Source organism: Natrix helvetica (assembly GCF_964273705.1).
Source record: "Natrix helvetica genome assembly, chromosome: 2".
NCBI classification, from domain to species: Eukaryota; Metazoa; Chordata; class Lepidosauria; order Squamata; family Natricidae; genus Natrix; species Natrix helvetica.
The window spans coordinates 260,437,525-260,461,097 of NC_138552.1; the positions used below are offsets into that span (position 1 = coordinate 260,437,525).

Sequence of the window (23,573 nt, forward strand, 5' to 3'; positions counted from 1 at the left end):
GAATAAAGAGATGTTTGTTGTCACTGAAGTCTGAGTCCTGTGTCATCCGTTCACCCCATCTAATAACTGGGGTGCCTGTATTATCCTAAAATCAACTGTACAGAATTCTACTTGTGAGGAAAAGAGCAGCATGACTAAAAGCCTCCCCTTGGAAGAGACAGTGCTGAGATTCTCAATTGGCATGACTGCTGCCAGGCAGAACCATCCTTCTACCTTTCCCAAACTCAAGCTCTGTTTATTCCCCCACCCCTCCAAATGATGTGAGAGTTATGACTATCTTGGCTTTGCCAGGAAACCCAAAGAAGGAGCACTCAATTTACCAGCCAGCAGAGAGGAATGCACTGACCAGCCACAGGCCCGCTTACCTGCATCCATGCCAACTTTCCAATTCGCCAGTTAGTCTTATTCAGCTCTTTAATGGGCATAACAACATCTACAGCTGGCTAGTTTAGCAGTACCTTGGCCACAGTCTCTGCCTGGAACTTGGCTGGGGAGCTCAACTTTAGTCAAGGAATTCCCTGACCACACTGGTCTCTGCAATATCTATGTGCTCTCTCCTCTGGTCATTAGAAACTGTTGTCTATGAGGTTTTGCTTTGAGCCTCAGAAGGGACTGGGCATCTGGCCTTCACAGAGATATCTGTCTTTGTATTTCCAGATTGGCATTTCCCAGTACCAGATCTTAGCTGTGCTCCTGTCAAAACAGGTTTACTAATTTTTTTTCAAAGAATGTTAGACCTGTTTTTTATAGTTTTTACAGTCTCTTGAAAACACACCAATCTTTTTCTGCCCAGAATGGTGATATTAACTGGTTCAGAGGACCCAATTCTATTGGGTGGATGCTGCTAATTATGTCACAATTAAATCTATTAAGGGAGTGAGGGATAGTTTGCTGCTGCCGCTTGGTAGCATTTGTTTGTTGTTTTTACTACTTTTATTATTCTTGAGGGTTTGTGATTGTTCCTCTTAGCAATTAATTCTCTTGGTCCACCTCATGCAGCTGCAGTTCCTGTGGCTATTAGGATTGGCCATGATAATTTAGACTGCCCTTGGTGGAGAGAAACATTTTGCATCCTTCATTCTGGCTTTTCTAGCATGAGGTACATTGGGGATGACTTGTTTTCCTACCGCTTGTTAATTAGGCAATTTGCCAAGTGGCTAAACTGCTAAGTTCCAGTACTATCCAGAACTGCTGAATCTCTAAATTCAGCTTCCTCATTGCCGTTTCCTATTTGGTCACTGCAACAATGATGCTGCCCTTACTGATTGTGGGTAAAATTAAAAAAAGAGATTGGTGGATGCTGCTGGCTAATCAAGAGGAAGATCACTTTTCAGCTGGCCTACCTCTTTTTTTAAGCCCAAAGGGCAGAGAAACCAGAATCAAAGATAAATCAATGTTAAGCTGTTCTGTGCCATTAGAAGAGCCCTAAAAAAGAGCCAGCCTTTTTAATGGTTAAGGCAACAGGCTAGAAATCAGGAGACCATGAGATGTAATCCTACTTTAGGCACGGAACCAGCTGGATGACTTTGGGCCTGTCACTCTCTTTCTTCCTAGGAAGAAGTCAATGACAAACACTTCTAAAAACCTTGCCAAGAAAACTGCAGGGACATGTCCAAGCAATTGCCAAGAGTCAACACTGACTCAAAAGTAACAATCACAACCACAAAGAGCTGTTCATATTATCAAGTCACAGCTCATAGATAACCCTGTTTGGGCTTAGAAGGTAAGCAAGGTGGATTCTGGTTAGGCTTTTGATTGGGTACTTCCAGAGAACACTGGGGTTAGAACAGAATGCAGAAACACATCTGAAAAAGCAGCAATAAACCACTTCTATCCTGTTGCCAAGAAAACTCTATGGTCTCCATGTAGCCTTTAGGTATTTAGCCTAATGCAAAAGATACTTTACTTTTAGGTTGTTAAGTAAGGTTCTACATTTAGGCAACAAAAATGGAATGCACAGGTACAGTATAGGTGGTACCTTGCTCAGTAGTAATAACTGTGAAAGGGATCTTGGAGTCCTAGTGGACAACCATTTAAATATGAGCCAGCAGTGTGCAGCAGCTGCCAAAAAAGCCAACACAGTTCTAGGCTGCATCAATAAGAGGGATAGAATCAAGATCATGTGAAGTGTTAATACCACTTTATAATGCCTTGGTGAGGCCACACTTGGAATACTGCATTCAGTTCTAGTCGCCACGATGTAAAAAAGATGTGGAGATTATAGAAAGAGTGCAGAGAAGAGCAACAAAGATGATTAGGGGACTGGAGACTAAAACATATGAAGAACGGTTGCAGGAACTGGGTATGTTTAGCTTAAGAGAAAGAAGGACTAGGGGAGACATGATAGCATTGTTCCAATATCTCAGGGGTTGCCACAAAGAAGAGGGAGTCAAACTATTCTCCAAGGCACCTGGAGGGTAGAACAAGAAGCAATGGGTGGAAACTAATCAAGGAGAGAAGCAACTTAGAACTGAGGAGAAATTTCCTGACAGAACAATTAATCAGTGGAACAGCTTGCCTCCAGAAGTTGTGAATGCCCCAACACTGGAAGTCTTTAAGAAGATGTTGGATAGCTATTTGTCTGAAACGGTATAGGGTTTCCTGCCTAGGCAGGGGGTTGGACTAGAAAACCTCCAAGGTCCCTTCCAACTCTACTATTGTATTGTATTGTATTGTATCACATGCACCCACTGATTCCTGGAAAGAGTGATCCACACAGGATCCATTCTGTAAACCTAGAAAATTGTCACTGATCTTCCTATTTGCTGTATTTTTTGTCAAATAGTTCATAAACCTTCAAGTGTCAGAAAAATTCTGCTTAGATGAATATGTCTTCAGATTATGCCTGAAATCTTGTTTCTTTTATAAGATCTAATAACATCATTCCCAATTAGTCACAGTATTAGCCAAAATCCTTTAGTATTATATGCTACTGAACTAACTTGGCACCTGAACTTGACTGTTCTGGGTTGGATGGGATTATTATTTGTAAAATGATAAATTAGGAACCTTAAAAAAACCACAAAAGAATGGAAGTATTGATTGACCTAAACTCTCCTGTATGTGTATTTTTGTGTTTGCATGCTTGTTTCCAAGAAAATATTTTTACAATGAAATCTAGTTTTATCACACAAATGGAGTGTATGTTACAATGAATGTCTGTTACATACGAAAGTGTGTTACCCTATCAATTCACACAATGTGTATCATGGCATTATGTACATTGTGCAGATAATGCAATTTGCACCAATTCATGTCATTTGTGTACTGATAACATGAAAACAATGTAATTTGAATCAATTTATATCATTTGGGTGATGAAATAATGATAGCAATGGCATAAATCATAGAAGTTTGGTTTATTTCATGTGAAGTCTGTTGTAGTACAGACTGCTAAATAGACATTACTGTGTTACAGGCTGATAAGCCAGGGGTGGCATTCACTTACCTACCCTACCGGTTTGTAAATATGAGCGTGCTCTCATGCTTGCTTCGCTTGCATGAGCCGCCTCCGTGCATGCTCTCAGCCCTCTGCAAATGCGCCTTTGGTGAAAAAAGACCTAAATGGCTTGCCATACAGCCAGGGTGGGGGGTGGGGGTAACCTCTGGATTAAGCCTGTTTATTTTCCAGAAATGTAGTTTGGGTTGATATATGCAAACTATATCCAGACTATTCACATATTCCTAATTCTTTCAAATCAAATGTTCATAACATTCCCCAAAAAAGGGTCTTATCAATGTGAGTTGCCTGGTTAGAGATTGGATTTGTTTCTATATCTGTCAGCTAGGCTATATTTGGACTATGGTTTACCAGCCTTACAGAAAACTGTATCATTCTTCCTGTCTCTTTTGGCTAGAAGGAGAAACTAGGAAAATTCTTGTCAATTTTACTCTAATGCCTAAAGATCTCAAATCAATAAGTATTGCAAGGGAATTCTGGCAGCAATTTGCTGTAGAACATGGAAGTATATGCAAAATGGCATTGCTTCACTGAATTTATATGGGCTAACAGGGAATAGCAGGCGAAGTATCTACAGTTGATCCTCATTTAGCAATCACTTATTCAATGACCATGCAAACATATGGTGGCTTTGGATGGATTTTGGAGAACCCCATTAAATAATTGATTTAGACCTCTGGAAACCTGTCTCTCCCTTCCCCATAGATTGCTACAGGGGAAAGAAGTGGATACTGGAGATATGTGTCTCATATCCATTTTGTTGTACTTCCCCATTGCTTTAATCACACTGGGATTTGGCATACATGCTCAAAATCTTGATCTCTGGGGAGATGTGGCCCTTGATATAAAAAGAAATGTCCTGCAGAGCAGTGGACTTACATGTCCATTCTTACATAGGAATCCATGCAGGAGAAGGGACTACATATTGCAATGCGTGTCACAACATAATTTCTACCTTTTATGTTCCTGCATGTAACACTAACACACTTATGAAAGATTGGTGCAATATACATTTCATTATTTGGTGGTTGGCTGAAGATGCCAATGCTTTACATCTAATGTCATAAACAGTGATGGTGTTCTGAACAGGCAATGGAGATTCCTAGCTGATCCCTCGGAAGGTATAGGTCGTCTCCTGGCCAATAAGCTCCTATGAGGCCATTCTGTACCTCTTCAAAGTCCAGGTTTGTCTTCTCCAAGACATCTGTGTATTTTCATCAGGCATTCCTTGATTGTGAACACTCAAGGGAGTTTCCAGGTTTACCTTTAGAACTGTCTTGCTGACAGAACTATGTGAACATGGTTCAAAAGAAAACTTTATGGATGGTTATAAAAAAAATCCAGAGGGAAAAACAATAACTAGATCTCTGGCTCTATAACAGACTTTTCTAAATTCCATGAAATTTAGTGCTTGGTTAAAGATTGCACTGGATAATTTAGGGCTTCTCCCTTTTAAGCATTCCAGAGCAAAGACAGAATTCTTCTTTCCCATTAAAGTTTCATGTTTCTATTTTTGAGTTTCATGACTTGGGGAAGAATAAAACAGTCGGGCCTCTCAGTAAAGTCCTCAACATGTTTCTTCATGTTTACCCACTCTGTCCCTTTGCCAGATCTTTATAGTTGTTTGTGGGTTTTTTTTTTTAGCCCTCAAAAGAAAAAACTAGACTAATTAAATATTAGGATTAAAAGATAAGGGCTCTAAGATATAAAGCTCAGTTCTTGATTGGACAGGAATGAAATGGCTGGTTGCAGTCTTTCATAGAAATCATTTGAAGTAAAAAAAAATTCTAAAAAAATATCCCTATTGAATTTTGGAAGATTATAGATGCACAAGATACACATGCACACAGAGTCACAATTATCTAGGGCCAGGAAGTCATGCCCAGATGTTCACTTGACAAGCCTGAACTCTGTTTCACTAATCAAGTTGGTACTGGCTTTGCAATGAATTTGGGAAGTTCCTGCAAGATGCAATTAAAACATGTAAGTATCTGCCTTGGATGTTTTGAGTTCCCTAAGCTACTTCTAAAATGGTATGCATTTAGCTAATACAGGGCCCATGGTGCTGGACAGCATGTCTTTGGCTGTATAGTAATAATAGTAATGTATCCAAATATATTCCAATTAAATACTCTAACCAAGATGCAACAAGCCATTGAAAAAGCAGTTAATATTCAGAAATTTGGAAGAGTTGTTCAGTATTGTGCAGTGCAACACTTATTTCTGAATTTGCTTGCCTTTTACCAATACTTTACCTTCTCCATTAATAAAAGTCAGAATAGGTCAGATTGGTCTACCTAGTTGTTTTCATTCAGACACAAATCAAGACCACTTCCCCTTTTCAGCTATCTCCTTTGTTTGTAACAATAACCCTGAATATGTTTGGAAAACATTTAAAATGTGTCTGTATGTGTGGGTGTGTTTTGTAATTTAGTACAGTAATTCCTTAGGGTTCCCCAGAAACTCCTAAGTAAATGGCTATGTTTGTACAACGTTGTTATCTGTTTTCTCGGCTCACATTTATCCATTTTTTCCATTCAAATCAGCCCATGTACATAACTGTATTTCTTAGTCTGACACAGAGTACTTCTACATACTTGCTGGCTTCACCCCCTCCACAATCTCAAAAGCATTTTTGCACTGCTATGTGACTAATCTCATTGATGATATCTTCACAGTACTCAATGGCCTTTTTATTTTAACCTGACCTAACCTCTCATATTTTAAAAGCAAAAGTTCATATACCTTTAAGTGGAAGATTTTCAATCCTGGTTCTTAATTGCAAAGTAACACAATTGCCTCCTTTGGGTGACAGAAAGCAACCCACCAACGATTTGGCAGTGCAAGTAGCCATCATTTAGCAACTGCTTTTTTAAACCATCATTTGCATTTACAGCAGTGATGAAAAAGCAACTTTACCACCAATCCTCACATTTACAGTCTTTGCAGATGAGTAAAGCAAAGGAAAACTGAAGGGAGATTATAAGCACTGACCCATTTTCATTTAGCACTTGCTTTGTTTAATGACCAGTTGCTGCCCTCAGTTGTGGTTACTATCTATATAGTGCACATAAAGACCAGCAATGTTGAACTGCTGTTTTACAATATAGATTTACTGCAGTGGCATACCAAGGCAGAGCAGTGGGTGTGCTGTACTCCAGGTACTGATAATAATGAGCTACATTGCCTGAAGATGGTATCCTATCCAGAACATGATGGTCATGGGTAGGAAGTTGGATCTCTGCTGCCGGCACATCAAACAGCTGCTTGGAGAAAGGTAACTGAGATGGAGAAAGGCAGGCTGGCAGTAGTGTGGCTGGACCAGGTTGCATTCTGTTACTGTTCCTGCAGCTGTTGCTTAGCCCCCATCAGCTTCAGGGCCCAAATATGCTAGGTATGCCATTGCCACATGGAAAATATGAATTACCTGCCAGTTATCCTCCAGAAGGAAATGAAAAATGAAACATACTCTGATAAATGCTGGCATTTCGCTAAGCAAACTGATAAATCTGTTTGCATGGGCAAGGTCCTGGATGTGTATGGAGCAACTGTTATATTAAGATTCCATTCTTCAAGTAGAATTGGTGACCAATGTACTCTACTGTTTTGCTATAGAAGATACAAGGTTTGGTGCTGCTGGGCCAGAAGAGTAGTAAAAAGACTTTGTCAAGACCTTTCAAGTTTCTAGAGTCTCTAGACTATTGGACAAGGGGTGTTCAGAGGCTGTACCCAGAGGACTGTACCCAGAGGTCCTGCATTCAGATGCTTTTTACATGTGTTGGGATCACACTTCTCAACATTCTCAGTATTACTGGTTGAAAATTACGAAAGTTGAGAGTAAGGGGACAGAAAGGGCTGGGAAAAGTCCTCTATTGTCTCCTGTTCAGCTTGTGTCCACTAGTAATGATTGGAACAGGACAGAGTGATGGTGGGTGGAAATATATTACCCAAATTATAAACTGTACAATGCTCAGAATACTATTCTGAACTGTAGACAATTTGAACTCGTATTTTATTAAAAGGGTCTGTCTTTTTTTAACATATACATAAAGTATATACAAGATAAACAGCTCCATTGAACATCTGTTTTTGCCTAACTATAAAAAGCATTTGACTTTTTACCCTCTCTCCTTTCACTAGCAACCATAATTTGTTCTGAGGGCCAGATGAAATAAGATGTGCCTCCCCCTCACAGCAACCAGATGCTGTGTGCTTTAATTTTGTATCAGGCAGGTGTTCCCCCACCTGGGAAATGTGGAGATTTGCCATCTAGCAGAGTTTATGGTTTTTGATGGAAATGAGAGGGCGTTAAATGTTATTTGATGAAGAGTTGCCTTTATCCCTAGTGGGCCCCCATATGCATAGCATATGATCAGTCAAGCAGCTGTTCTGTATTTGAGTTGAAGAGCTATAAAGTTAGAAACGTGGTTGGCCTTTTCAAAACATAAGCAACTGCCTGCTACTATGGTGATGGATTTCAACAGTAAACTCCTGTTTTTAAAGATGTCCAAACATAATAATCCCACTGGACTCATGTTCAGGTGGTCCTGAAGAGTGAATGAACTTGGTTACTATGCCCACAGCAGGCTTGTTTACTCAAGAATTTTATTTTTACTGACACGATCCAGGTTTCTGGGAAGATGCTGTACTTTAGGGACAATTTTATGTTATTTCAAAACAGTTGCAATCACAGAGCAGATTTCAAGTCAATTGCACATACTCCTTAAGTCACTTAAAGGAGTAAGTAGCACAGAGCCAGATTTTATCTGCTACTTGAAGATGCATATCTTACCATTCCAACCTAGAATATGAGCCACAAGGACATCCTCATGTGAGGAACCTGTACTAATCTAAAACCAGCTCTGTAACGGAACCCAGGATATTTATAGAACTGATTATGGAACTGATTTATTTTGCAAATAATCTTCAAACTGCCTTTGAAAGATGGGTTTTGGGCATGATGGAAGCCCAAAAGGCTCACCCAGATTTTTAAATGGCAACACCCCCCAAGCAAGCATAATGCAAGGGACAAGGATTTTTGGAGCTCTAATCTAAAAAGCCTCGAGGGCATAATCACAAACAATAAGGGCACTCTAAATAATTTGTAATCTAAACATGAATATTGCTTAAAACAATATTAAAACATATTAAAATGTGACTACCATTGTGCAGTTTGGTACTTTCACAGCCTTGTACTCCCTGCTCTGTTGTTTCACATATTCCATTGTCATTTCTCCTTTCCTATATGTTGCAGAGATGGAGTAATTTAAGGGTAGGATTACAGCTGCAGTTTATCATCAGGTGAGGGATAAGAACAGAGAAGAAATAGGACCAAAGGTAGAAAGATCACTTCCCCCCCAGCATTTGTAGAAACGCCTCATCTTTTGGCTACAGCACAATCTGGAGATTTTTAGTTTCTGGGTGGGCATCTTCACAAAATGGTTGCCAAGGGGAATTGAGTTTAAAAGCTCCAATTTACCAGTTTTGGTTGTCACAATCAGTAGCCACCCCACCCCGCCCCACCCCTGCCACCCTGATTTTCTTTGGTGTTGCTTTTTGTCTACGCTCTAGGTTTTATTTCTAAACAAATGCTCCCAACATTTTTATTTTCTAAAAAAATTCAAGGAACCATTTGGGGCTAAGGACCATTCCTGAAATAAAACTCTGGCTGTTTTAGAATGCCACAACTAAAAATACCAGAGTTACAGCCTAAGGGAATGGCCTTCTTAAAACTGAGAATAGCAGCTAAGTCTCATAGAATATCGGGGAGGTGGGATGTGGACAAGCAAAAATGGATGTAACTTATTTTTTAAAATTAAAATAAACCTTAAAAAGAAAATAGTTATGAAAACACCAAAAGGCATCCAAACATCTGCTGAAATAAAGGCTGCACAAATGTTCATCCCTTGTGTATCAATTGTCATATTACACAATCATATACCTTCAATGCTTTCTTCCTCCATCCTTCCATCTCTGCAGCTATCCTCCTATCAGTCTTGACTTTCCCAGGTCCTCTCCCTCATGTCAGGCTGACCCACAAATGCCCATTTTCTTTGCTAGATGCTATTGGTTTTCTGCAGTCATCCTCCAGCCTAGTGTTCCTCCTTTCCTTCTTGTTGTTAATTCTGAAGTCATGTCCGACCCATCACAATCCCATGGACAACGTTCCTCCAGGCCTTCCTGTCCCCTACCATCCTCTGGAGTCCATTTAAGCTCATGCCTATTGTTTTGATGACTCTATCCAACCACCTCTTTCTGTCGTCCTCTTCTTCTTTTGCCCTCCATCCTTCCCAGCATTAGGCTCTTCTCCGGTGAGTCCTTCCTTCTCATTAGGTGGCCAAAGTATTTGAGTTTCATCTTCAGGATCTGGCCTTCTAAAGAGCAGTCAGGGTTGATCTCCTCTAGCACTGACCGGTTTGATCGCCTTGCAATCCAAGGGACTCACAGGAGTCTTCTCCAGCACCATAGTTCAAAGGCCTCAATTCTTTGGCGCTCAGCCTTTCTTATGGTCCAACCTTCACATCCATACATTGCAATTGGAAAAACCAAAGCCTTGACTATATGCACTTTTGTTGGCAGGATGATGTCTCTGCTTTTTTGTATGCTATCTAGATTTTCCTTAGCTTTCCTCCCCAGGACCAAGCGTCTTTTAATTTCTTGACTTTTCCTTAGCAACCTCTGATTCTCCCCTCAGATGTGTCTGGTGTTCTCTTGGTTTCCATGCTGCCATTCCCTTGCTTCCCCCTTCAGTAGGACCTGCTATTTGGATCCATCCATTTCTTACTCCCCTTCCACCCCACTTCAGCCTGCTTTTCTCCCTCATGTTATATAATTGCACAATAATGATACACAGACCACCATCTTTATTTTTTTGGAGGGGGGTTCAGATAGGGAACAAAAGTTAGACAGTTGCCGGGAGCCAAAACTTCATTTGGAATTGCTTTCAGCCCATTAAAGTGATGGACATCATCATGTTGCCGATCGCGGAATTACAGTAACTATCTGAACTGATTCAGACTATATTCTAGGTTAGTGGAAACAATATTTTATTAGAGAGTATTAATGATTATTTTAATTAAAATGTTTACAGCACATACTTTTCTAACCATGCTCCCTATAACTTTTTTTCCACTTTACATGAGATTATGCATTCTGCTACTAAAAGACAGTTAGACAATAGCCAGCATGAACTTGTGCATCCCTGTAAAATTAATGACATACACCAGCCACCGATCTGGTTTCTTTGAGCTGTCCTTTAGCTTAACTTGCAAGACAAAATGAATCCACTAAAAGATATGTTCTTTTATTTATTTATTTTTTTAGAAAAATGTACATCAAAGAGTTCTTTGTTATGATTTTTAGATAAGAAGCAAGAGAAGTCTTTACAAAATACAAAAGAATGCTTTTAACTCGAGGTCCTATTACACTTTTCTTTTGCTAAACACCATATATTTAGAATCACAATTCTGAGTTATAAAACAGATATATCGGTTGACTAATGTCATATTGTAGAAAACTTTATCAAGAGAAGCTAACTCTTGGACCTCAACTTTAAAAATAGAAAAACCAGAGCCAAACAGGATTTAAAAAAAGAAATAAGATAAAAACAGCTGTTTTTTAGATTGGAAGATCTTAGTAGATACAAACACATATCTACTTCTCCCCATCTTTTTGTTGGAGACTTGAACGGTTGCTCCTGTACAAACAATAGTACTTATACAAAATGATTTCTCCAAATGATTTTTTTTTATTGTTTTGGTTGAGAGGCTTACTAATGTTTGGCAAATACTTCTCCTTACATCCTATTTTTCTTGGAAAAGTTAAAATATCAATGAGAGGTATGTTTAAGTAGAAAAGATTTGCCCAGTATCTTTTGTTCAGGAAACACCAAGTGCAAACTATTTCCTTTTTTTATCATACCTATTAATCTTTATGGTTTTTTTTTAAAAAACCTCCACTATGAGAACAAATAACTCTCTACAGAATTCTTTATTTTCTTTAAAGTTAAGGCACTTGAAAAGAACAACGGCAAGGGGTGTATCTAATACACATTGCTCAAATGTCCTTAATATGCAGGTTAATATTAAGAGAAGAGTCTATATATTCCACTATAGGGCCCTGAAGGAATACGGTACTTCAAGAATCCCCCTCTAGAAGCACTTTACTTTCCCCTATTGGCATGATTTGCTGCGTTTCACTTACGTTAGAAAAATATGTGATTCCTTCACATGTGAAGCAGGAATTTGTCCGTGTAACCCAATATATATTTTGACTGTCACTGGCAGGGTTTCTTTCCTAGTTTTGCTACGTGAGAGAATTGAAAGGTATAGAATCTAGAACCTTGAGCACTGGATGGCTGTATCTGTATATGCATCTATATATGTACTACTGACACTGGTAGTTAATTGAGTAGCCATTTAGTAACTACATATAATAGATTTGGAAGAGATCTCCAAGGTCTTCTAGTCCAACCCCCTACTCAAGACCCTACATTATTTCAAATAAATGGTTATCCAGTCTCCAGAAAGCCTTCAGTGGTGGAACACACACAACCTCTGAAGGCAAGCTATTCCAACAGTTAATTGCTCTCGCTGTTAGGCAATTTCTCCTTAGTTCTAGTTCTTGCTTCTCTCCTTGGTTAGTTCCCAACCATTGTTTCTTGTATTGCCTTTTGGTGCTTTGGAAAATAGTTTAACCCCCTCATCTTTGTAGGAGCTGCTCAAATATTGGAATAGTGCTATTATGCCCCTCCCAACTCCTTATTTTTATTAGACTAGTCACACTCAAATTCTGTAACCGTTCTTCGTAACTTTTAGCCCCCTAATCATTTCTGTTGCTCTTCTCTGTACTCTTTTTTTATATTGTGGTGACAGAACTGGATGCAGTATTCCAAGTGTGTTCTTACTAAGGTTTTGTAAAGCTGTGCTGCAGTTTAGGATTGCATTGGCTGTTTTGGCTGCTGCCACACCATATTGGTTCATATTTAAGTGGTTGTCCACTAAGAGTTCAAGGTCTCTCTTGTAGTTACTGGCATTACGCCCAAGTTTCAGCTACTCTATATCTATACAGCAGTGGTGGGATCCAAATGTTTTTACTACCGGTTCTGTGGGTGTGGCTTGGTAGGTATGGCAGGGGAAGGATACTGTAAAATCTCCATTACCATCCCACTCCAGGGGAAGGTTACTGCAAAATCCCTATTTCCTCCTGATCAGCTGGGACTTGGGAGGCAGAGGATGGATGGGTGGGGCCAGTCAGATGTGGTATTTACCGGTTATCTGACATACTCAAAATTTTTGCTACCAGTTTTCTAGAACTGGTCAGAACCTGCTGAATACCATCTCTGCTATTCAGTTGTTTTTTCTTACCTGTGTAAAACCTTACTTTTATCTATGTTGAATTTCATTTTGTTGGATAGGCCCAGTATTCAAGTCTGTCAAAATCTTTTTGGATCTTGAGCTTGTCTTCTGGAGACTTGGCTATTCCTGTCACCCTAGTGTTCTCTGCAGATTTGATGAGTTCCCCTTCAATTTCCTTGTCTAGATCATTTATGAAGATATTGAAGAGTATTGGACCTAAAATTTTAGGGTGCCCCATTGCTTACTTGGGGTACCCCAGTGTTTACTTCCCTCTATGTGTATGTAGTTCCTGTCAAGATCCTATTGAGTTTACTGTCAATGAATAATAAAATGGCTCTTTTTGGTCTGGGCCACTTTGTTAAGAACACGTGAAACCCTTTTTCTTAACAGCTGGCTTATTTCATCCTTATGTTGATTGATTTTACTCTGTTGAAATAAATGGAGCCATTGCAAGCAAAGGATTGGCATACTGGATTACAATACTATTTCACTGGATAAAAGTAGTACTATTGTAGTATTGGGTTAAATATTTGCACATATGCCCTGAATATCACAACTGAATACAAGGTTAGTTTCCAAGTTATTTTGAAAATGTATGAAGGCTTTTTTTTTTAAATTACATAAACTATATTTATGGTCTAACCCCACAACTCAGCTTTGATTGCTGAATGTATGAATGAGTATGTAGGTGTCAAAAGTAAGATGTTTCTATGAAATTGAAAATTCTGCTTGCTTAGACCCCCCCCCCCCCACACACACATTGAAGTTGATTACAACTTCTAGTAATCACAGCGAAGCAGGAGCTGAGTAAGAATGCAATTTGGCTCATTCCCTCCATGCATTTTTTTCAGAAAAGAGCTGCTATGCTATAGGATGGCAATGAGTACAAGTTATTGTAAGTGTGCTAGAGGTGCAGTTTCTCAACAGAAGGTGACAACATCCAGGTTATATTGTGTAATAGCATGATTACAATTACTGATTTCCTTAATAGAGTTTTTTCTTTTAAAAAACACCATGTAAAATCTATAAATAAAATCATAAGTGCTTCATTCAAAAGAAAGCTTCTTTGGTTGCTCTAGGTCAGTGTTTCTCAAACTTGGTGACTTTAAGTCTTGTGGACTTCAACTCCCAGAATCCCCCAGCCAGCATAGCTGGCTGGGGAATTCTGGGAGTTGAAGTCCACAGGACTTAAAGTCGCCAAGTTTGAGAAACACTGCTCTAGGTGCTTGCCAATTACTTAATTTCAGTGACTAAAAAGAGTAAGGTCCCACAATAAGTGTTAACCTCAATACTGAACTTGACCGATAGTTTATGTTGTTGACCGTCAACAGCTCCAGGTCGATGATCTGTTCTCGTGGACCTGTTAATGGCTTGACCAACACAAGCATTGCACTCACGGAGCTTGTTTGCTGAAAGAAAGAAGGGAAAAAATGTTCATGTACAGCCAATGCATCCATAAATAATTTCCCAAAATACGTGCTTATGTGAAAACGATTTAGAAAATATATTTCAGACCTCACACAAGTGTGAGTGCAACTTTCTCTCTCCTACTAATTAAAACAATCACATCCCTTTTCCAGGCTTCACTGTGAAAGAGACCACTGCTTTAGGTCATTTTAATGACTCTAAAATTTAGCTTCTTTAATTAATAACAGAGGTGTTATGCTTGCATGAGATTGGAAAAATTTCTTCCAAATCATCGTCAGAGTGTATACACTCCTATATAGATATTCACACACAGAGATACAGTATATCCAGTTTATTGTAATGGTTAAGGTGTTAAAGTTAGGACCACCAAGGGCAGGTTCCAATCCTCCCTCAGCCATGGAAGTTCACTGGGAAACTCTGGGTCAACCCAGCACAGATGTAGTCTGGATTCCCAGGAGGGAGGGAGAGCACTCCAGAGGAGTAAGAGACAACTCAGTTCAGATAGTTTATGTAAGAGAAAGAGGTTGAAAACAGCCCCTCCTTAATAACTCCTGGTCTAAATGCTTGATGTAGGTTGCCGTCTGTTTCAGTTTTGCAAGATTTGTCTATTTTGTGGAGCAAAGAAATCTGCTTTAAAGAATCACTGTGTGTTTTGATTCCTGAGATCTGACAATAGAGTTATTTTGTGTAAAAACATGGGAAGAACATAAAACATGAATTATGTCTTCAGGAGTGATCAGATGACACAATGGGACAAAATAGTTCTTCATAACGAAGCTGTTGATTCTAGCCTCTTTAATTTGGCATGCATTATATTTGCTGAGTTCCATCTTCGAGCATCAAAGAAACTTCAGAAGAACATACAGAATACTTACTCTAAGAAAGAAGTCTCCATTGTCATTTCCAGATTTAATCCGGAAGGTGTTAATTGTATTGGGAATAATTGTGGTTGCCTGAATTTGGAAGATATCAGATGGCACAGTCCTCTCTGACTGGATGCTCATATATTTGTGAACAATGGAATATGGCAGGTCCCGACAAAGAGGATTAGATACTGGACAAATACAGCGACTGTAAAAGAAAGCACAATGATTGAAAAACATTCTTGTTCCATTGCAAACCGGTGTTGAGTTTGAAACTCTGTTGATAGCTTCTCTTACTTTTCAGATGCAAGCACGTAAGGCTCCTGACAAGGATTTCTTGGGTAACAGCGATAGCCACCATGATAATTAGAACACAACTCATCTTCTCGACATTCATTGCGTGTTTCACATTCATTTATATCTATATTAAGGAAAAAAGTAAAAAAAGTTCTATAAATTCTGCTATTTGCAATCTTTGAGCCTGGAGTTATTCATAAACTTGAATCTGCAAATGACTATGGAAATTCTCAAACATCCAGGTCCACGGTTGTCTCAAAATTGCTTTTTAAAAGGCAACTGGACTTTCTTGTTTTTTTTTTTTTTTCATTCTCCACCTTTTAGCCAGGACTGAAGAAACTTCTTGGATAAGAAGGGAAATGTTTTCAAGGCAAAAACCCAAGAAAATCCAGTTACCTTTTGAAAAGCATCTTTGAATCTGCAAAATATCTTAGTAGTTAGAGCTTAATTATTTGATGCAGTCTGCAAACCACCTTGTTAGTTCCTCTTTTGCACATATGTGGATCATGAAGTACACATAAAAAGAAAACAGACCTCAGAGATCTAAGGGTTGCCTCATTCTTCATCTACTATAGTTTATCTCAGAAATGAAAGCCTTCTTATAGTTATTTTTATTTACATCTACATCTATATCATCTATATTTTTATTTACTTTTAAGTGGGATTCCCAAACTAAATAGTCATACTAGACTTGATTTCTCCTTCCTCCTTCCTAGCCTTGATTTTTGCAGTCTTAGACAAAAAACAAATAAGGTTTTCAATATGCTGTATTGCTGTGGGAGATTAATGGTCTGTGATAGTTGCACATTTTTGCCAGGCTGGGTTTAAACCAGGCATCTCTTAGGTGATTTTTACTTTATATTACAGACAGAACATTTTATCTTAAGCAACGATTTATCACTTGTATGATTTAATTTTTTTAAAAAATAGTGTTAATATTATCACTACTTTTGCACATATGTGAACTTACCTTGACAGTTTCTTCCTCTGACCAGCTGGTATCCATCTGGACACGCGCAGGAGAATCTTCCTGGCTCATTGACACACTGATATTGGCACAGGAAGTTAGAAGCTCTACATTCATCAACATCTGCAAAACAGAGGCATTTTCTAAGCCAATTATTGAAGGTTCAGCATCTGCTTTTACACTGAACTTGTTCCTTGCCTATTATCTTCGTTACTTGGGCTGCAAAATACAAATGGCTTTTTCTTCCTTTCTACTTTATGACAGTTTTTGGAAGAAAATTGCATCTGCCTGCAAGAATGAGGTGCGTGAACAGGAATAGAATCACTACTACCAAGAAGAAAGCAAAAAAAAAAAAAAAAGCCCTTTCAAAAACAAGATTTTAGTGAAAGAATCAGCCTTCTAAAATCTTTTTTTAAATTGCAAAAGTTTGCCAAAGAATGTGAGCCTAATATATTAGTCTGGTTGAAACAATATTTTAAGCCATAACATGGATTGTCTATTTTTTGACATACAGTATTGTGGGAGCCCAGCACAATGTTAGTGGAAAATCAAAGTGCAGAAGTGGTCTTTTTTCTACTTACTTCTAACCCATTTTGCTCATGATATAATTTCTTTGCCAAGGAAGAATTATTCTTCCCTAGGAGATAACAAAGGGGAAAACTCCAAGAGGCACTGAGATTATATTTCTGGGAATTCTCAAATGAGAATTCCTGGGAATTCTGGAAATTGTAATTGTGTGGAGTTTCCAGATTAGTATCTATCTTCCATGGCTACTGAAATCATACCATGAACAAATTAGGTTATATAAGACTCCAGTGTGCTTATGTTTGCTTGTGTATGATAAGAGTTACTACTATTGCCTAAAGAAGATATCAAGCTCCTGATTAGGAAGGAGAAGAAATGAACCTGCAAGATGCTTCTTTGCATATTACTAACAGTGAACACGTTCTACTCAAAAATTCCTTCCCATCCCTGTTGTTTGAGAACTTCATCAAGCTGAACAGCTACTCACCATCACAGCTGATTCTATCTGGGCTTAACTCAAAGCCTTGATTGCACTGGCATAAGAAAGAACCAACTATATTGTAGCACAGTTGGGCACAGGGGTTGCCGGTTTCACACTCATTTATGTCTGAGAAGAAAACAAGACAAATGTGGCATTTTGATCTTTTCTTGAACCATTTTGGAACATATTAATCATATTCTTTGTGTACTATACATGCTTGTTCACTTTAAATCAATTTATATGGACAGGGAGTGAAACGCCACCCTCCTAAGTATGGACTATTCTCACCTCCTTAGTTTTGCTTCCTTTCTCAAATTAAAATGGCTGGGTATTTTATGCATACACATAGTGGCTTATATAATTAGAAGTAAAGTTGATCCAGGTGCTTTATGGATCTGAATAGCTTCTAGCATAACATTGGGGGGGGGGGGAGGGGGAATTTCCCTGCAGTTTGTTAATTTCATTCAGCAGTGAACTACTTGGAACAGAAAATAACCAAGGCTGATGAGTATACCTCAGTGGTTTTAACCGTATCCCAATTTCCTTTGGTTTCTTGGAGATGAAGTACCAAATGCAATACCTAAAGCAATGAAGTAGGAACACAAAACCTCAACTTGACTGAGAATGGGTACAAGCCAGTGGTGGGATTCAAATAATTTAACAACCAGTTCTCTGCCCTAATGATTTCTTCCAACAACCAGTTCACCAAACTACTCAGAAAGTTAACAACCGGTCCTCCTGAAGTGGTGTGAACTGGATTAATCCCACCACTGGTACAAGCCCACATTCAGCTCTACCCTGTGGTTGGAGGAGAGGCAAAAGCATTTCATTTTTCCCCTTTATTGTAGTGGTGGGCTGTTGATTATAATTTTTTCAAAATTATGATTTTGAGCTCCTTTCTTAGGAAAAGTGAGCAAACTTTCTCTCTCTCTTTCTATCTAATCCATCACCAGTTTGCCCAGTATTTAGCTGAAAGAGTCACTTAGATTTGTTCTATCTTAACTCTTCTCCGGCAAGGTCTATACAAAGACTGACATTCCCACTAAGTAGACCACACCAGGAAGTGAACACCACTGAAGACTAAAACTACTTTTATTAAGATTGGATAGCAGATTGAATAACAGAATCTTACAAAGTTCTTTACCTCATCCTCCTTCTTATACATCACTGAATTAAAGAGGCATGTTTCTGAGCTGCTTCCAAATGTTACGCTGCTGTTTGGACTTCAAAAATGTTTCAGCTTTTTTTGCCTAGGTAATGATACCTTAATATTTTTGTCAGTCTTCTTCCTTACACACTACAAAGGCTGAGATAACACCTGTGGCATTAGCTGGGACTCTTTTTGGCTCTAGGTTCTGATAAAATGGCTAAGGCACTATGTAGCATACTCTCTGCCATTCATGACTATATCTGTGCTTAATTTGGTTCCTATAGTGGACAGGAGGGAACATGATGGTGCTTGTAGCCTGAGGAAAGCTGTGACTTGTCCCTCCCTTTAGAGGTCCTTGCTGGAAGAAGCCAATTTGGATAATTAAAAAACAGTTTACAACATTACCTTTTGGGGAAAAGTTATTGAAAGATGGTGGGAACGTAGTCTACAACAGGGGTCTCCAACCTTGGCATCTTTAAGCCTGGCGGACTTCAACTCCCAGAATTCTGGGAGTTGAAGTCCACCAGGCTTAAAGTTGCCAAGGTTGGAGACCCCTGGTCTACAAAGCACCATAGTAGAAGAGGATTAGCTAGATGCTTTTTAGTTAGGATTCACCATGGAGTGGAAATGGCACTGGTTACCCTAAGGATCAATCTTTGTTGGGATTTAGATGCAGGTAGTATTCTTGTTCTATTCCTTCTGGATTTTCAGTGGCATTGATATTACTGACAATTGTATCATTTTTGCCACCTGCCAACATTGGGCATTGGAGCAATGATTTTTCTTTCTTTAGTCGGTGCTTTCACTCAATGGTGATAAGCGGAGAAAAGCACAGCCACATAGCTTCTCTCTTATGTGATATACTGTAGCAGGATTTTGACATCTCCCTGTTGTTTAATATCTTCATGAAGTTACTGTGGGAGGTCACAAGTCGGATTGGTTATTGGTGTAGTGATTAAGGCAAAAGGCTAGAAACTAGGATGCCATGAGTTCTAGTCTTGCCTTAAGCACAAATCCCTGAGTGATTTTGGGCCAGTTACTCTTTCAGCCCCAATAACTTCTGAAATATTGCCAAGAAAACTGCAGGAAACTTGTCTAGGCAGCTACCAAGAGTCATCACTAAAAGCACAAAAGCACAAAGCTCTCTACTTTGTCTGACCTGGAGATCTGTCCCAGTGTCAGGAGGTTGGTAGGAACTAGATGGGATGAAACAACCAAAGTTGAACCCAAGCAAATTCCTAATTAGCTTTGATGATATCTCTTGAGGAAAAAGGTATTATCACGAGGAAATAGGTGTGTGACTTGGGAGTCCTTCTGGGCTTGCAGTTACTGCCAGATAGGCAGTTGGGAGCTGTAGTCTGGAAGGTGTTTGCTAAGCTCTGTCTGGGCACTGGTTATTCCTTTTTCTGAAGCCTGAAGACCAATAGTAACTCAAGCCCTCATGGTCACAGGTTTAGATTACTGCAGTAAGATCTTGAAGACCACTAGAAGCTACAATTGATTCAAATGGAAAAGCTTGCTTGATGGGAGATATTGATTGCTCTGCATTGGTTGCCAACAGGCTTTAAAGTGAAATTCAAAGTGCTGGTTTTCACCTATAAGGCCTTAGTAAAATACCCTCAAGTTGCCTTCTCTAACCAGAATCAACCTTTTCCATGCAATCTTAATGGGAAAATGTCTTAACATATTCACATTTTGATGAAGCTAGTTAACAATGCTTTTCACTCATTCATTATGGACCAACTTTTTTAAAATAATAGGTTAGCTTCAAATGTGGTGCCTTCCAGAAAGTGGTTAAGGATGAGCTGTTCCAGAGAGCCTAATAGCATTTTGTATGTAGCTACTGAAGTGCTGCTGAAGTGTTGTTATACTAATATTAATGGAACATCATGTTTATAGTATGTAATAACATTAAGTAGGTAGGTAATTAATCTGAATGTTATGGTGCATTTTAATTGTTTAATTGCTAGGATTAGTTTTTTTAATCTTCATTATTTACTATGGCTATTTTAATATATACCTACACAACCACAAACATTTATTTTAAATTGAATTTTGCATGTTATTTGTTATGCTATGGGTTTGTGCATACAATCTCAATAAATAAGTGACACATCAATCCTTGGTATTCATTTGTGGTGCTTCTTAGTTTTTCTACAGTTAAGTTTTTGTATCCTTATATCTATTTATTTGCTTCAGTCTAGCTTGCCACGTTTATGGCAAAAACATAACCAGAGCCAAATTGGGCAGCCATTTGCCTGAAATGATATAATGTTTAAGCAGGGGTTTGGACTAGAAGACCTCCAAGGTCCCTTCCAATTCTATTATTCTATTCTACTTCTATATTTGAGCTAAGATAAGGCAGATTTTGAGAATAAGAAGTGCAAATACTATAGCTTCTACTTCAAAAAATATTTTGAAATGAGAATTTGTTAGGATACAGCGTTCTAAATATTTTCATGAAAAATAAAATGGCAGTCATCTGCTAAATGGAAACCTCAGATGTACTGGGTATCATCTTCCAAATTTCTCTATGAGATATGGCATAACTACAAAACTGGGAACTCAAAAATTCATATAATCCTATCTTGTTTCCTGAGATTTACTAAGATTATTATGAACTCTGAGGAACTGATGAACTTTTTTTAACTTTAAGTTGTGATTTGGTTTTTGTAATTAATTGTCATCTCAATAAGGTCAAATAAAAATGTTAATCAAACCAATTAAATTAAAATTGCTATTTTAAGAGTGGTGACTAAGCTGTAATGTAGTTTTAAGTGTTTAAGACATTTGGATTTTAGCCTAAATGTATTATTGGATAGTGAAGAAGTATACAATAAAAATTAAGCACCTGCTGGTCTTTTTGCCAAATAATCATATAATTTCAAAACCATAAGAATGCAGTAATTTTTTTTTCATAATTTATGTATATTCATTAGATTTGCATGATCCCTGATCTACATACTGTATATTTTAAACTTACATACAGGTATGTACATTTTAGAAATCAAGCCCACTTTTTCACTAACATGAACAATTTTCTGTGTACAATTTTTTTGTAAGTTCCCCAAGCTTGGTATATAGAATAAAGTTAATGTCCATATAAAGATTATAGACAATTTCATAAAGAGAACTAAGGAAATGAAATCCATGCAATTTCTTCTCCAGGTCTGTTTCATGCTTCTTAATAATAGGCAGATAGTAAAGAGCTGCAAGACACAGTATTTTGCAGTTGAGGGAGGACTATATATTGTTTCTGGTATTTCACTGCTATTTTATTGGAGAACATAAAACATCCTTAAATAAAGTTTTTTCAGGATTAAACTTAACTTTTAACAATCAAGTATATATTTCATTATTAGTATAAAATTTCTTCCTGAGATGATGAACCAAGCAACAAGTCAGGCATAAGAATTAAATAATTTATTAGTGATAAATACATGTTATAAGGAAACATATAACTTAACTTTAGACTTTGTTAAGTGTTAAGTTACTCAAATTATTTATACTTATTTGGAGGGAAGGGGATTAACCTTTTTATATATCTTTTCCTTTGCACTTCTTTTTATTTTATTTACTTTTTATTTATTTTTACATTTTTGTTTGTTTTTTTATCTCTGTAGTTGAAAAAATTAATAATTTTAAGTGTTGGCATTTTCATTAAATATCCTGAGTTTTAGTTTGTAAACTAAAACCTGGGGCAGAGAGCAATGTCTATGTCAAAAATAAAATGGAAAATGAAACATAAAACCTTGGTACTTATTTGTGTATTGGGAAAAAAAATTAAGCCACCAAGATTGTCAAGACAAATGCAAATAAAAATAAAACCAATTAAAATCAATGCTGCATATTAACTAACACAGAAAATAATGAATGAAAACCTTCCAGAAGTCAAGGGCAGATAATTTCAATCATATTAATGTTTGAAAATGTGAATGATAAACAGGTATTCATTACATAGGTCAAGGATTTATACTTTGATGTACTTGGGAAGACTTTATGACACTGGTCTCCAACCTTTTCACCTTGGCCCAGCAGCTGGGGTGTGTGTGTGAGTGGCAGGTACGTACACACATAAGTGCACAGATCCATTGATGTGAGCAGCAGGTGTGTATGCCCTCTGCTCAAGTGAATGGAGATCGCTTATGCAGCCCGGTTTCAAACTGGCCATTGCCCAGTAGTGGTTGCAGCGCAGCGATTGGGGATCCCTGCTCTACGATACAAAAAACTTAATTATATTATTTTACCAGCCTATAGCTGCCTGCACAGATTGCCACTGGTTTTGCAGATAATGGTGACCCTCCTTCCATCATATCTTATCCTGTTAAGTGAGATTCCAGGAATGAACATGGAACATTTTGCACACAATAGTGTGGTTCTATCACAGGTTTATTAAGTCTGTTTAAAAATAACCACTGATCATAGACCAGTCATTCAACAAAACCAAATTATTAATTCAGTCACATCAAATTTCTTAGCACTGAGCTCTCAATCTTAATATTTAATGAATCAAAAGTTGCCCTTTTATTCCCATTCAACTTTCATTAAAGATGCAACATTTAATCAATTGCAAGACTTGAAAGTAACTTCTACTTAAATGAACAGAAGATTTCCACCACCACCCAAATCTATAAAATTTAATATTACTGTTTGTAAATATTTAGATGACCACTATATTTCTATGAAAGTCTCAAGTCATTCCCTACGATTTCAATTCCAATAATTGCATTTTTAATAGGTTCAGACTTGAAATCCAAGCATCTGAATGGAACTGGGATGGAAAAAAATATTTTCTAAAACAACATATCTTAGACATAAAGAAATCAGACTCCTTTCTACAGAAATGTTGTTTTTATTCATATGCAAACTGTATTACATCCATGTTATATGTGATTATATCCATTTTTTTTATTCCATTCAATCACGGCCAACTCTTGAAGACTGCCTGGACAAGTTCCTACAATTTTCTTGGCAAGGTTTTTCAGTAGTGGTTTGTTATTGCTTCCTTCCAGTGGTTCAAAGAAAGTGACTGGCCCAAGGTCACTC

The 23,573-nt window shown here is 38.0% G+C and overlaps 1 protein-coding gene across 1 annotated transcript in view; it reads right to left on the reverse strand.

The window, feature by feature from the left end:
- Window positions 1–14,066: 14,066 nt before the first annotated feature.
- The window catches only part of EFEMP1 (EGF containing fibulin extracellular matrix protein 1), a gene marked incomplete at its 3' end in the record, with an annotated part of 61,457 nt that continues 51,950 nt past the window's right edge, over window positions 14,067–23,573 (reverse strand). The window contains exons 7-11 of the mRNA XM_081943105.1: window positions 17,384–17,503; window positions 16,375–16,494; window positions 15,405–15,528; window positions 15,120–15,315; window positions 14,067–14,225 (exon numbers count right to left, since the gene is read on the reverse strand). Coding sequence (XP_081799231.1) covers window positions 14,067–14,225; window positions 15,120–15,315; window positions 15,405–15,528; window positions 16,375–16,494; window positions 17,384–17,503 — 719 coding nt within the window. The remainder of the gene's footprint in view (window positions 14,226–15,119; window positions 15,316–15,404; window positions 15,529–16,374; window positions 16,495–17,383; window positions 17,504–23,573) is intronic.